Below are 15,668 nucleotides of genomic sequence, written 5' to 3' on the forward strand. Positions count from 1 at the left end.
AACTACAATTTGCTAAAGGGTACCACAGACAACAAAATAATATCTGTACTAAACATATATGCTTGAAAAGGCATAGTATCCAAATTTTTAAAGGAAAAGTTAAATGAAGTATAGAAAGAAATAGATAGTAAAACTATACTACTGGAGGAATCTCAAATTTTCCTTTTCAGAGATAGATAAACCTAAAAATACAATAAATAAGAAGTCAAGGATATGAAGAGAATGCTAGAAAAGTCAGATATGATAGAACTCTGGAGTAAAATGAATGGGAATAGAAAGGAGTACACCCTTTTCTTAGTGGTAACAAGATATTGTTACAAAAATTGGCCAGGTATTAATGCATAAAAAGCTCAAAATCAAATGTAGAAAAGCAGAAATACTCTAAGCATCTTTTTCAGTCCATAAGGCAAAAGAAATTACATTCAATAAAAGGCCATGGAAACAGTAATTAAAAATTAATCAGAAATTAAATCATCTAATCCTAAAAAGTGAGTAGGTCAAGGAACAAATCATAGAAAAAATAATTTCACTAAAGAGGACAATGACGATGATATAATATAACAAACTTTGTGAGAGATAGCCAAAGAAGTACTTAGGGGAAAATTTGTGTCTCTAAACATATATATCAATAAAAGATTGAAAGAGCAGAATAATGTGCAACTAAAAAACCTAGAAGAACAAATTTAAAATTCCCAGTTAAATATCAAAATAGAAATCCTGAAAATCAATAGTTAGATGAATAAAAGTGAAGATTAACAGAAGAGGAAATAGAATAAATAACCTCATCTTAGAGAAAGAAATTGAAAAAGTTATCAATGAGCTCTACATGAAAAAATCTCTAGGATTGGATATATTTATATAAATATAGTTTTACTACCTAAACTAGGGAGAGGGAAATCTGAGAAGGAAAAGTCTTATTTCCTTCATGAATATTGATGCAAAAATGTTAAGAGCAGCTCTTTTTAAAGTGGCAAAGAACTGGAAATCAAAGAGAGACTCATTAATTGGGGAATGACTAAACAAGTTGTAATATATGATTGTGATGGAATACTATTGTGCTGCAAGAAATGAAAAACTATGCTTTCAGAAAAACTGGGGAAGACTTATAAATGAATTCATGCAAAGTGAAGTGAGGAGAAAAGGACAGCATTGTACACAGGAACAGTAATGTTGTAAGAATGATCAATTGTGATCTGATCAAGACAACAATCTCAAACAATTTCAAAGGACCCAGGGTAAAAAGTACTATCTACCTCCAGAGTGTTTAGATCTGATGATTTGATGAAAACACATGATTTATCATTCATTTATTTGAGTATATGTTTTGGGGTTTTATTCACTTATAAAAAAGAATAATATGTAAATGTTTTGTGTGATAATACATGTATAAGCCAGAAAAAAAAAAAGAAAAAGAGAGCTCAGGTCACCCATCTCTTTGTTTCCCACCTGGCTATAGTTTTTTGGATTTGGACTTTCCCATCGTAACCCTCTTTCCTCCAACCTTCCCAATTGGACTGTAAGCTTCTTGAGGGTTGGGAATGCCTTTTTCATAAATGCATCTCCAGGGCTTATCATACAGTCTAGCATATAGAAGGGTCTTCATAAACGTTGACTGACTACTTCCACTATCCTTGAAAGGTTTCCAGGATGGTTCAAGCAGCAGACCATGTTGCATGGCTAGTCACTGCACAAGTGGGCCTTCCTCAGTAATTGACCATGACACCTCATTTTTGTTTTTGTTGTAATTTATTAAAGAATTAAATTAAAAAAAGAATTAAAGTATTAAAATACTTTCAGCAGTGCCATCTTGAGTACAATCTCAGCTTGGATTCATAAATGCCCATTTAGAGACTGTAAATATTGCAGATTTCTTATAGGGAAAGGGGAGCCTTGGGACTCTTAAGTCAGATAAATAAAAACTCTCAATGAACTTATTAACTTCTTTTAAAAGCTTATAAATATAATGAAAGGAAATGAAAAGTATTCCAAAAAAGGCATACTTTGTTTTAAAAGGAGTGCTACAAATAAATTAAGTTTTGGAGACAACTGAGGACTACTAAACTGAGTGTTATATAGAGTAACTCCTGAGGCAAAGTTCTAACTGAACAGTCATTCCTTGTTTGAATGTTCTGTCAAAAATGTGAAAATAACAGTCTTTGAGAAGTACTGTTGAATGTATTAGTATTATTTGGCACTGGATGATCTTTCTTAGCTACTCAGGTAATTCCTTATTTATTAGTTTAAATAATGCTTAGTCAATTAAAATTTCCTTAATCTACTCTTATGCCACAATTTGCATAGTTACTATACTGTGTGAATTTTATTTCATTAAGATTTAAATGTGGTTTCTATCTTATTTTCCTGAAAACCATTAATTTAAAAAATTGTATAGAAACCTCTAGCAAGTTCTTTGAGAAAAGCAAATAACTAAACAATTAGCATAGTGAAGAAAAATTAATATCTACATAATTTCTTCCTGTTTTTAACATGTTAAAAGATGATAAGGACGATAGCTTTCTTCAAAGTCATGTAAATTCCATCCATCTGTGTCATATGGCAGAAAAGAAGGCACTTAATAATGATAGGTGTGAAGTGTGTATGTATGTGTGTATGTGTTGTGTGTTTAAGCCATAACAGCTTGTCTTAATTTAGTTATAGCCTTCTTGTCAACTTTGGTCAGCTTTGATGTTCCAATATAATAAAGAGGGGTAAAGCTAGAAGTCTATTTTGGTCCTGAGCTGATGAGCTGTTGCATCTCAGGGGGAGTCTGGGATCTGTTTTCTCAGTTCCTTAGGCATGGAACCTCAATGCTCTCTAAATCTGTGGGTAATCAGGTCCTGAGGAAACTGGCTCATGCCATTTGGTTCATGAAAGTTTGATTTTTATCAAAATAGTTATTTGACAAATGAAAGCAAAAGCTATAACTGCCAGGTTATGTCTAGATATTTTTATTGTCTGCTTTGGGCATTGTTTTCCCTTGGACAGGTTGGTGGTAACAGTGATAAAATCTTTCTTTCAGTGATGGTTCTTCAGCAATATTTCATGGCAAGACTTATCTTTCTGATTTCTCTTATTATAGTTCTTTTCCTTCTTTCAGAAGAGTCTTAGAGAGATCAGTTGCCAAAGCTTGCCATTTCCATCTCTGTGAACATGTCTTGTATCCTACTATGTTAATTCAGGCCTCAAAGCCTCTCCCCTGGATTACTCCAACAGCCTCCTAATTGGACTCCCTGTCTTAAAATCCAGTTCATTCTATGACATTTCTGCCAAAATGGGCCTTCCTTAGACTAAGAGCTGATAATGTCACTCTTCTGATCCATCAACTCTAGTGGCTCCCAACAACCTCTAGGGAAAGAAAATGAACCCCTAAGATTAGCTTCTAGTTTTGAACAATGTGGTTCAGGCCTCATTGGAAGTTACTTTCCTGCACTCTGTAAGTCAGCTGAAATGTCCTTCTCTCCAGGTTCCTCACATAAGACACCATCTCCAGGCTCTGTGCCTCTGCAGTGACTTTTCACTGGGCTTGCGGACTGAGAATCTGGTAAGGCAACGTCCACTAAAAATGTTATTCTTAAGTGTCATGTCCGGGTAATTGTGGGCCAAGTTGTGGCTATGCTAAAGTCCCAATCTAGTAATTAAATTTTTTCAATTCTCGTCTCTTTTGAAGTCAAATTTGTACTAAAAGGGATTTACTGTTTTCATTTATGAAAGGTAGCAAACTTCCAATGTGTAAGTTTGGTCTCAAGTTGTATATGCTGAGTATTTAAGTAGCTTGCAATGACATGGAGCAAAGTCTCTATTTTCTAGCACAGTTTGTATTACATGAATGTAGGATAAGCCTTCTGTAATTTCTGGAGCCATGACCCAGTCCTGAATTGCCACTATGGCCCTTCATTTCCATTGAAGTACAAGACTGAAAGCTGAGAAACAAAGTCATTACATTCTCCTTTGATTTAAATCTTTTCAAATGTTACTAAATTTGTGCTATTATTTGGGTTAATTGGTGACTAAGTTCTAGGCACTATACTTAGAACAAGTGATACAAAGAAATGCAATAACTAGATGTATAAAAGGTCTATAATACAAAGTAGATACAAGGTACTCTCAGAGGGCAAGGCACTAGTAATGAGGCACCCAGGAAAAAGCAAGTGAGATTTGAGTTGAGTCCTAAAAACAGCAAGTAAAAGCAGAAGGTGGAGTGAAAGAGGAAGAACACTCAGGCGGGGGTTGGGGCAGTAGCCAGGACAAGGAGAGACAGAGTGCCATGGAGGAGGAAGGACAAGGGCAGTGTGGACAAAGCCTGGACTGTGTGGAGGGGAGTGACTGTATGAAGACAGCAAAGACCGAAAGGTCCAAGTTATGAAGATCTTTAAATATGAACAAAGAATTTTATATTTGTAAAAATTCTATTTTGTGGAGTATACTGAATAGGGAGAAGGGTATGTGACGTGTTTAGATCTATAATTTGAAAATCCCTTTGGCAGCCGAGTGGAGAACGGATTAAGGGCTCCTGCAACAGTCTAGGCCAGGAACTTGTGTGGTGGCTGTGTGAGAGCAGAGAAAGGGATGACCATGGTCACAAGAGCCGTTGTGAAGGCAGGAATGACAAGACCTGTAAATGGATTGGCCATGCGGGCTGAGTCAAAATAGGAAGTTAAGGAAACAAGACTGGGAGCCTGGGTGACTGGGAATAAGCTGGTACCCTCCCTCTACACTCATAAGAAAGTTCTAAAGAGTGGAGATCATGAAACCTGTTTGGGAGAAGGTTACTATGAGATGCCTACAAAGCATATTTCCCCTGTATAAAATATACAATTTTTCTGAGATTTTGTATTCTTTTGATGAATTACGAATATAGTACAGTTTAGCCCACTTTGACCACTATTAATGTTCATTAAATAACTTCACTAGTTCTTAGCCACTTATCTACATGACCAGATGGTCTTAGTATAATGCATGAATTTACTGGACATGATGGACATTCTTATTTCTTAGCTTCAAATCAGAAAGGTTTCTTTCTAATTATCAGTTGCAAGAATTCAAAATATCATGTTATAATCATCACCATCAATGTTAAATATGGTAAAGTTAAGTCAAGTCTGGAAAAATATGTCTTCTATAAAGCCCACAAATGGAATCATTTCTAATCTCTGCTTCTAGGGGTTACTTCAAGAGCTTTTAAAGTATAAATATTTAAAAGCAGTTTTAAAAACACATGTTATAAATTCAGTATTCCATAATGGCTCAGTGAGTTTTGAGGTATTTTTGGAAATTTACATTTTCACGACAGACCACCTCCATGGTCTACCACAGTCTATTGTGTAAACACATTCATGTGAAACAACACATATTGTTTACATAGCAAATATCTTCATAAAATGTAGCAGTATGCATACCAAGAAAAATTCAACTATACTGTGGTAGACTATTAATAACTCATATTTACATCCCAAAGGATTTCGTTGCCTATTTCAAAGTTTAAAACAGCTGAGCAAACAAAGCTAAGAGAGACTAGAGGCAGGTGGGTATGAATGAAAAAGGAACATGGCACAAGGTGGTGATCACACAATTTTAGAGGGAAAAGGAGTAAGAAGATTATACTGTCTAGAGGTAAGGGCCTAAAGCATGAATACCCTCTAAAATACATGAATAAGTGCTAAGTCAATTGACACCTGAATACCTTGAGTGGTGGTAAACTTATCTTTCAATAGCAGCTGCCACTTTTTTTTTTTTAATCCTTACCTAGACGTTTTAGAATCTATACTAAGTATTGCTTCCAAGGCAGAACAGTGGTAAGGAGTAGGCAACTGGGGTGAAGTAACTTGGCCAGGGCCACACATCTAGGAAGTATATGAGGACAGATTTGAATCCCTTCTCCAATATTGGATCTCAATCCACTGAGCCACATAGCTGTCTTAGTCCATTACATTTTTTGACAGCTCTAAGTCTATGATCCCATGAAACATCATCATTGGGGGTGAAGAACTAGTTGCCTTTCCTCACTAACTCTCTCGGAGGTGTCTGCTTTTAATATAAATTATCATCCATGACACAATGAATAGAACTAGGCTAGCAGACAGGAGATCTGTGTTCTAGACAGAACAAAAGTATTTATTAAGTATTTACCATAAACCAAGCTCTGTACTAAGCACTGGGGAAACTGAGAAAGTTAAAAACAGTTCATATCCTCAAGAAGCTTCAGTTATAGTACAAGTTTTGTCATTAATTAGTTGAATGACTTTGGTAGACGTCATTTTCATCCTCTCCTCTTTGGGCTTCAATTTTCTTATCTGCAAAACGGAAAGTTGGACTAGATAAACACTTCTTATCCTTTTTGGTGTCTTGGACCCTGCTGGCAATATGGTGAAGCCTATATACCCCCATCCAGCTCTGAATGCTGGTTCTAGTTCCAGAGAATAAGTAAAAAGGAGAATTGACCACATGTGGGAAAACCTATTTCCACTGTAAATGAATGAAGTAACAGATGTAAGAACAATATTAATTTGATTTCATAGGAATGATGTGCTGTTGCAACTGTTAGGAAAGATGCTTTACTTTACAAAACATCGATAACAAGGCCCCATCAAGAGAGATTTTAAACGTAATTGATGGATTTTAAAATGAAAACTATAATGGGAAAACTGTATTGGCCTCTATACTGATAAAACCCAATGGATGCCAGGTCAAAACTCAAATATTAGTTAAAAATGCGATCATTTGTGCAAGTTGGACATATTTGATGTCTTTGTCACTTATGAGAAGTATGGATGAGGAGCCACAGATAAGTCATCAAAGAAAAAAATTTTCTTTGCAAAACAGTGCAATAATATAAGGGCAGATGCTATATTATATAGCACTTCTTTATTTTGCAAACACTTGGAACCTTCCTACCCAAGTAATTCAAAGGATGGCTGAGTTCAAAGAAAAAATTGCCATTTTTCAAAGCAGTAAACATAAAAATGAATAAAAATTACTTATAACAAAAATTCCCTCTTAAACATGGTATTTTTGAAACTTGGTATTTTAAAAAATCTATAAACTCTAAACAAATCAATACAAAGTTCTCAAATTCAGACTGCTCCTAAAAGATAAAGTGACTCTATGAAAAACTCAGAAGTTTGGATAATAAATTTACAGAAAATGTTTTGATGTATTTTCTAATTAAAAAAAAAAAGCTCTACTGAAAATGAAAAAGAAGAAAATAAAAGTAATCATTTGGCAAGTCCATAGAAGTTGTTTTCCTTTTATTTGAAAGACCAAGATATATGCAAATATGAATGGTTAAATAACCCATTTCCCATGGAGAAATATAACCCATTTGGTGTCATGAAATCTAAAAAAAAAAAGTTCATGACTTTCTTTAAGATAGCACATTGTAACAAATGATTTTTGCTACAGGTGGGTAAAATGTTCTTTGGTTTATCAGTGATTTTACTCTTTATTATTTTACTATTTTCTAAATTTTAATATTAATTGTTATGCTAAGTTAATATGAAATGAGCATTTCTGTTGCAGCTGTTACAAAACAACACATCAATATGAATTGGTTGAAAAAGGATTATGAATGAGAATATAATTTATGATACCACATTTTGAGAAAATTTATACTCAGAACAAAAATCTACCCATTATCTTGATACTACTATTATAGTTATTATTCTTATTTTATGAATATGGAAATTGTAAATGTTACCAATATATAAATATGACTTTGCCAATTTTATTGCATTTTGAGACAGACTTGTATTCCATTACAAATACTATAAAAAAATTCTTATTTTTCTTTATTTTATTAAAGCAATTGATGACTAAGTAGATAGTGACCTGACTTGAAGTCTGAAAAACCCGAGTTCAAATTTGACCTTAGATACTTTAGCAAGTCACTTAACTTCTGTCTGTCTCAATTTTCAATTGTAAAATAGGAATCACAAAAGCATCTATACCAAAGCAAAGCATTACTGTAAAGAATGAAAGTAATCAAGCGATAAAGGTAAATTGCTTAGCACAATGAATGCTTGGCACATAGTAGGTCCTAAATGTTCCTTCCTTCTCCAGCCCCTTACCCTTTTTATTTGGACAAATTTGACTTGCAAAATGTATTTTGTGAAAAATAAGCAGAGATGTAATGATTTTGAGGGGTAGGAGGAGGTAAAAAAGCACATCTATTTAGAGTTTTAAAATCACTGATTTATCACTATTCTTCCTAACCAACTTTTTAAAACTCTGACTTCTTTAACTGGTGATAAATACTTTCTGACTGGCCAACTGGTACAAAGCTTTGTAAGATAAAGCCAAATTTTAATAAGATAATATAAATCAATTGGTTTTTATGAATATACAAAACCCCCAATATTTCCTTGAAAATGAAAAAAACAAACAACTCAATGCCTTCAGATACCAAGATAAAACGTGTAACTTTGTATCAGTGATGGCATTATCTTAGAGAATCTTTGCTTTCCTATGTACAAAAATTGGTGATATGAGTAACCCCACTCTTCCTTAGAAAAAGTTGAGTTTTAAATATTTTAAGATTACAACAAATTTGAGTACTATTGTAAAATGTTCCAATGACCAAAAGGAATAAAAGAAAATACTGGCAGTAAGGTGTTAAAATTTTTAAATATTTCCAGAGTGATGGAAAAATAAATTTTATCCCAGATTTAATTTTAAAATAAGTCAAGTAAAATAAAGCCCAGCCAATAACTCAAACTATGTAGCTATAAACATAATGGGACACAAAAAACATGACTGACCTTGGAACTGTTTTTCATGCTTTTCAGATAATAGGTGATAGCAACAACCAACACTGCAAACTCCTTTGATTTCAGACTTGGATGTAAATATTCGAAGAGTATTTGGAGCAAGATCCCCACATGTATGTAGACCCACCATGATACAATCCTTTGGCAAAGAAAATAAAGGGGGAGGGGAGTTACTATATTGTTAGTAAAAAGGAAAGTTAAAAAAAGAAGCTATCCAGATGAATAAATTTAAATATTAAAAATTATATAATTGTCAACTTCTATAACTACCAAATCTCCCGAAGAGAAGTTTAAAAAAAATTAAATACTAAAATAGCCAATACATTATATTTAAAACTTGACAATACTGATTTGTTAATAATATGGAATAATGGGGGCAGCTGGGTAGCTCAGTGGATTAAGAGTCAGACCTAGAGATGGGAGGTCCTGGGTTCAAATCTGGCCTCAGACACTTCCCAGCTGTGTGACCCTGGGCAAGTCACTTGATCCCCATTGCCTACCCTTACCACTCTTCTGCCTTGGAGCCAATACATAGTATTGATTCCAAGTTGGAAGGTAAGGGTTTAAAAAAAAACCCAATATGAAATAATTCTGTTTGGATCCCTCCCATCCCCTGAATTAATAATAATATAGCATCATACAGTGGAAAGAATCCTGGATTTGAAAACAGAACACTGGGTTTCAGTTAAAGCCATTTTAACAAGATCTCTTTCTCATTCTATATCCATGATCTGATGATCTTAGATGTGAATACCATGATCCTATGATGATAAGTCTAGATCCACTATGTCCATACTTCTGACCCCTGGCATTTATATAATAACTCACCAATCTAAAAGCCGAACCATAAAATGAAGCTATGCCTTAGGTATAGCACTTATCATTGAGGAGAGTTTCACATTTTCTCTGCTACCCATAGTTTTAAGACAGATGTCCAGGGCACCTAGAGGTTAAATGACTTGCCCAGGATCACAGAACTATGATGTAGAAGGTGGGATTTTAACATAAAGTCTAAAAATAATATTGAATGTGAATTTCTCCTCTGTTAAATTATATGAAATATGCAAAAGTTGTCCCACCAAAATACATTTTCCTTGTGATTGCTTAATTAATTTAAGGCCAAAGGACTTGAATGTTTTTCAAATTCCTCTTCATTATGCTCGTGCTCTCTCTCTCTCTCTCTCTCTCTCTCTCTCTCTCTCTCTCTCTCTCTCTCTCTCTCTCACACACACACACACACACACACACACTTTAGTTCTAACAAAACATCCTCACTTTACAAATGTGGAAACTGAGGATCAGAAGATCACGTCTATTATCTGATGATTTTGCAAAGCCATTCCCGACTCATCTGGGGTTTTCTTGGCAAAGATACTAGAGTGGTTTGCCATTTCCCTCTCTAGCTCATTTTACAGATAAGAAAATTGGGTTAAGTGACTTACTTAGAGTAACACAGGTAGTAAATGTCTAAGGCCAGATTTTTAACTCAAAGAGTCAGCTTGACTCTAGATGTGGCACTCTATCCCCCTATGCCACCTAGCTGCCCCTGGTTCTCATTCTACTATGACATTTAACCTCTCAAAGAGCTGGCTTTTGCATTTAAAGACTATTATTGCCACACACACAATATGCATGATACATTATGAACACTTATAATAAATTTTAATGTTATGATAAATATACTTGCTTCACAAGATTTTAGAATCAATGATATACTGAACATATCAAACACTTGTATGAATCAGTAAATATGAAAATGATACAGAAAGGTCACATGCATTATTCTCTCTCTCTTTTTTTTTTACTATAGATCAGAGAACTGTTTCATTTATGTTTTTTGTGCCTTCCACATTGTAGGCATTCTTAATAAACCCTTATTGAATTAAACACTGCAATTATTGGTTTTAATGGAATTTTGCGCAAATTAATACTTTGATAAAAATTATGTTCTCAGGCTGTAGGATTGAGAAATGAACCTGAGAGTCTATAATTAATTAAGATGCATTTATTTAGGGGGCAGCTGGGTGGCTTGGTGGATAGAGTCAGGCCTAGAGATGGGAGGTCCTGGATTCAAATTTGGCCTCAGACACTTCCTAGCTATGTGATCCTGGGCAAGTCACTTAACCCCAATTGCCTAGCCTTTACTGTTCTTCTGCTTTGGAACCAATGCACAATATTGATTCTAAGATGGAAGGCGAGAGTTTTTAAAAAAGGAACATTTATTTAGCTCCTGCTATGTGCCAGGTACTATGGTTGGCACCGGGAATATCAAAATAATAGCAGCAAACTGAAACTGTCCCTAGCCATAAGGAATTTACACTCTATCAGGTAGGAAAATACAATTATAGAGATAGATCCAGAATATATTCAAAATACAAACTAAATCACTTTAAGAGGAATGAAGCTTGGAGTTTAGGAGTTAAGAAAGGTCTCATATGGAAGGCAGAAGGCAGGGCTTGAGCTGAATCTTGAAGAAATCAAGAAATTCTAAAAGGCTTAGATGAGGAAGAAGTAAATTCTCTGAATGGGGGACAGACAAAGTAAAATCACACCACAGGAAATGAGTAGAGGGTTTCTCACTTTTAAAATGAAGGCGTTGGACTAGATCAGAAGTGTCAAACTTTAGCTGGAACTCAAAGTGTAACCAAGAAATATTTAACAAAATAAATAGAGAACGAGAGCAAGTGTAAATAGCTCTACTCATCCTGATTTATTTCTCCTTTATTACAATGTAAAATTGTACACAGTCAGGTTCTTCCCTTAAAGGTTATTATACAGAGCAATATAAAAGAAAACATTTGTTTTATATGACTATTGTGTTTACAGAATTCAATGTAATCAGACTTATAAAGCATTATTCTATGAGCTAAGAGCTGCAGCTTAATTATGTAAAACTGAAATTTTAAATATTATTTTAATAACACATAGGAGTTTATCATTTTGAGGGATAAAGCCTAGTGATCCCCAGAAATATCTTAATTGTTAATACCCACAATTATAGTGACTGGTAACCCTTAGTTAAAAAGCAGATCACTGGTGTTGACATTTAAGGTTGTAACATACTAAATGTAATATTTAGAAATTGCTTTGGAAATATAATAATAGTTTTAAAAAAAGATTATTCTGGTCACTTTATAAAATAATTAACTCTTAAGTCACAAGGATGATAGTAGTTTTTAACAATTAAGTTTTAATATAAATATAGTCTAAGAAAGAAATAAAGAGGGAAGGAAATAGAAAAATATTTCTTAGTCTGTCACCTTAATCTTACCAGCCCACGAGAGTGTCTTCCGCCTGAGCCACCAACGCCAAAATGCAGAAAGATTCACAGCCAAAGACCTCCAGAGAAGAGCCACGTCTCCTCTATGGTCTCATTTTTTATAGTCCTCTTTCTCCACTTCACCTTCTTTCCCTGTGAGTTGGTCTATCACATCTCAGGAACCTATCAAAGTAATCCTTAGTTCTGGGTCATGATCCTGTCTTAATCTGTTGCCTCTGTTTGGAGCATTCACGTAACAGCCAGCCACGCTAATGGGCTGGCTCAGATGAGCAAAAAGTTCACGACCCTGGGAGGAAGGGTTCCCTTTACACAATCCCCCCTGTGATTTTTTTGGGAGATGAGCATGTTGAAATCTCCCAGATTTACATGCCTAGTCTCCCCAGTGAGGATCATGACCTGGAACTAAGAGGTTCCCTTTACACAAAGTCTTATGGGAAATATTTTTGTGCCATCACTTCCTTAAATCCTTAAGAAACATATGAAAAGACAGAATCTGCGTAACATGGCAAATAGGAAGTATGAGAGCATAAAGAGTAAAAGATGTTAATCTTATTTGGCACTCTGGCCACAGAGAAACTTGCCCAAAATCACAAAGCAAATATTGGGACCAATGTTCAAAGACTGCCTGACTCCAAATGCAGTCTTATTCTACTCCACTAACAATAAAGAGTTTGTATTTTATCCAGTAACTAAGAAGGAGCCAACAAAGGTTTCTCAACAAGAAAGTGATACTAGGAAAATTACCCCAGTAACTGTGTGAAGGAGCTACCCTAAAGGAGAAGAGATTAAGGCAGAGGTTCTTAACCTGGTATCCAGTGGGTAGATTTCATGGAAGTTGGTAAACTTGAGTAGGAAAAAAAAATTAATAGAATTGGTTTTCTTTCTAACCCTATGCATTTTCTTTTATGTATTTAAAAATGTGATCCCACAAAGGGGTCTATAGGCTTCACCAGGCTACCAAAGTAGTTCATGAAATAAAAAGGTCTTAACCCGTGAATGAAAGGCTAGGGAATAACAGAGACTAGTAAAGTCATTTATTTCAATAGTCCAGGTGAGAAGTAAGGAGGGTCTGAATGGGGACAAGGCAGTATAATTGGAAAGGGTCCACTGAGAGAGATATTTAGGTGGTAGAATAAACATGAGTTGGCAAGTGGGGAATGAGGGGGAGGAAAGAATCAACGATTATTGAAGTTTCAATCCTAGGTGGCACTCTTGACAACTGAGATACTTTTGTTCTCCTTTCTATTTGATTTAAGTGACCTAGAATCGATTCATTCTCCATGGAAGGTCCTGTACCTGGAATGTGCTCCGGTCGAACTGTGGTTTATCAAACTCAGGAAAGACTAATTTAGATGGCTTTTACTCTGCTTTTTAAAAATTAACCTGATGACAATCTGACATAAAGCTTATACACTCCACTGTTATTATTTGAAACAGCAGAATTTTTTAAACAAATATCAATTTTAATAAAATATTTACCTACCTCCAGATCTGTAATGATATCACGAAGTTCAGATTCTGCAGTGATAAAAGAGGTTAAAGGTGAATAAATGCTTGATTCATTTGACTCCTTTGCTTGGTCCTTGCTGGGTACTGTATTTTTCCTCCCTTTATGTTCTTCAGAAAATTTCTTGTAATCTTTAGTGGCTGGAGAAGTAAGTTCTATAGCATCAATAGGCAAAACATTTAAAAGAGGAGATTTATTTTCCAGAAAGAAGTTGCCATCTCTTTGTGGCAGAGGATCAGGGTGATTTTCCATTTGTCTTGTGACATTAGAAATTACACTGTCTGTGAAACCTGACAGAACAGTATCTGAGATAGAGCTTGTGTGCTGAGTTGTAAGACTATTGTTGATACTTAAGAGCTTTTCTTTGATATTTGTTTTACATTTCTGTTCATCTAGGGTTGTACTTTCTTTTGCCTTTTCTAAAACCAGGCCGCTGTTGTGAACTCTTGATCTTGTTTGATAGACTCGCCAGTGTTTCTTCAATTTCCTGTTCCTTTCCTTAGCTCCATGAGTATTGACCTTTGAGGAATCGATTCCATAAACCTTTAAGCCATATTGCATGGACAGAAAGGAGCTTAGATAGCCTTTACCAGAGCCAAGATCAATGATCTAGAGTAAAGAAAAGTAGAAATCAAGAAGAGCATGTATTATCCCAACAAACAAGGCATTTTTCAAACAAAAGTTATTAAAGTTCCCAAAGAGAGAGTTTTACATATATGATTCAATAACTTAATAACTGAGAAATATTTGATCATGGTGAACTGTGAGTTCTGGTTTCAAGTTATAAACTATAAACTATAAAAGATTTAACTATTAATGTGCAACTTCATAAAAAGCAAATAGTTAAATATAGAAACATCATAGCAAAATCTTTATCTGACTTAACAGAACATATTTTAGCCATTCCAGCAACATATAGTTCATATATATCAGTGGTTAATATTTATATATGTGTATATATGTATATATTAGTTTATCTTTTAAAATAATAATATTTATTATATTATATAATTTGTTATAAATTATATAATATAATAAAATAATTAATATATTATTTATAACTCTTGATTAATAATGCTAAAAAAAAAAGGATTCGTCTAATTCAAGGATGGAAGTATCTTTTGTTTTTTCCATATATGATGAAAGTTCTTTTATTCTATCCTTCTTTAAAAAACAAAAACAAAAAGCCCTTATCTTCCATCTTAGAATCAATAGTGTGTTTCAAGGCAGAAGAGTGGTAAGGGCTAGACAATGGGACTTAAGTGACTTGCCCAGGGTCACACAGCTAGGAAGTGTCTGAGGCCACATTTGAACAGAGGACCACCTGCTTCTAGACCTGACTCTCAATCTATTGAGCCACCTAGCTGACCCCTTTGATCCTATTCTTCTAAAGAGTTTGGACAGGTGCTCTTGACTTGTGGTTTGAGAACTTGGTTTAAAAAAATTGAATAAGTATTTCAATATAATTGGTTTTCTCTGTAATTCTATGTTTTATCATATGTATTTAAAAATATTATTCTGAGAAAGTTTATAAAATTGGTTGCACAAAGGGATCCATGACTCAAAAAAAAAAAAAAGATTAAGGATCCCTAATTTAAGAAAACACATTCATATAAATATCCTATCGGTCTATTCTCACTCTGAGATTTTTACTGAGATTTTTTGAGTGCTCATTATGTATATTATTATAATGACAGTTTACAAAGTCTCAATTCTAACCAAATCTTATTATCAATATCACTAAAGAAATAGAAATGTCATTAGCTTAATTCTGGCTCACTTTAGAAGTATATTTCCAAATTAACTAAATGAAAAATTGTGATAAGAACCAAGAACAACCAATTATATACATATACATACCTGGGAATATTATTGTCTATATGTATATATATAAATTTAAACAGATAAAATTTTTTGTCTACAGTACTGATTCTTAAGTCTATGGAGATGCTATTGTATATATATTTTCTGATTTCACAAAATCAACAAACTGCATAAAAAGAACATACTACCTACAACAACAACCAATATCCTGAGTCCCCAATCTCATCTGAAATTTTTGTCAAGTCAAGCTCAGAGTTTCTAGCCGATTGTTAGTTCCTTGGAAAAAGGGCCTATG

The 15,668-nt window shown here is 34.2% G+C and overlaps 1 protein-coding gene across 1 annotated transcript in view; it reads right to left on the reverse strand.

The window, feature by feature from the left end:
• Window positions 1-15,668, reverse strand: part of METTL25 (methyltransferase like 25) — a 169,247-nt gene that overhangs the window by 91,751 nt on the left and 61,828 nt on the right. Inside the window, exons 4-5 of the mRNA XM_044677743.1 lie at window positions 13,526-14,158; window positions 8,754-8,901 (exon numbers count right to left, since the gene is read on the reverse strand). Coding sequence (XP_044533678.1) covers window positions 8,754-8,901; window positions 13,526-14,158 — 781 coding nt within the window. The remainder of the gene's footprint in view (window positions 1-8,753; window positions 8,902-13,525; window positions 14,159-15,668) is intronic.

This window comes from Gracilinanus agilis, chromosome 5 (assembly GCF_016433145.1).
Source record: "Gracilinanus agilis isolate LMUSP501 chromosome 5, AgileGrace, whole genome shotgun sequence".
NCBI lineage: Eukaryota > Metazoa > Chordata > Mammalia > Didelphimorphia > Didelphidae > Gracilinanus > Gracilinanus agilis.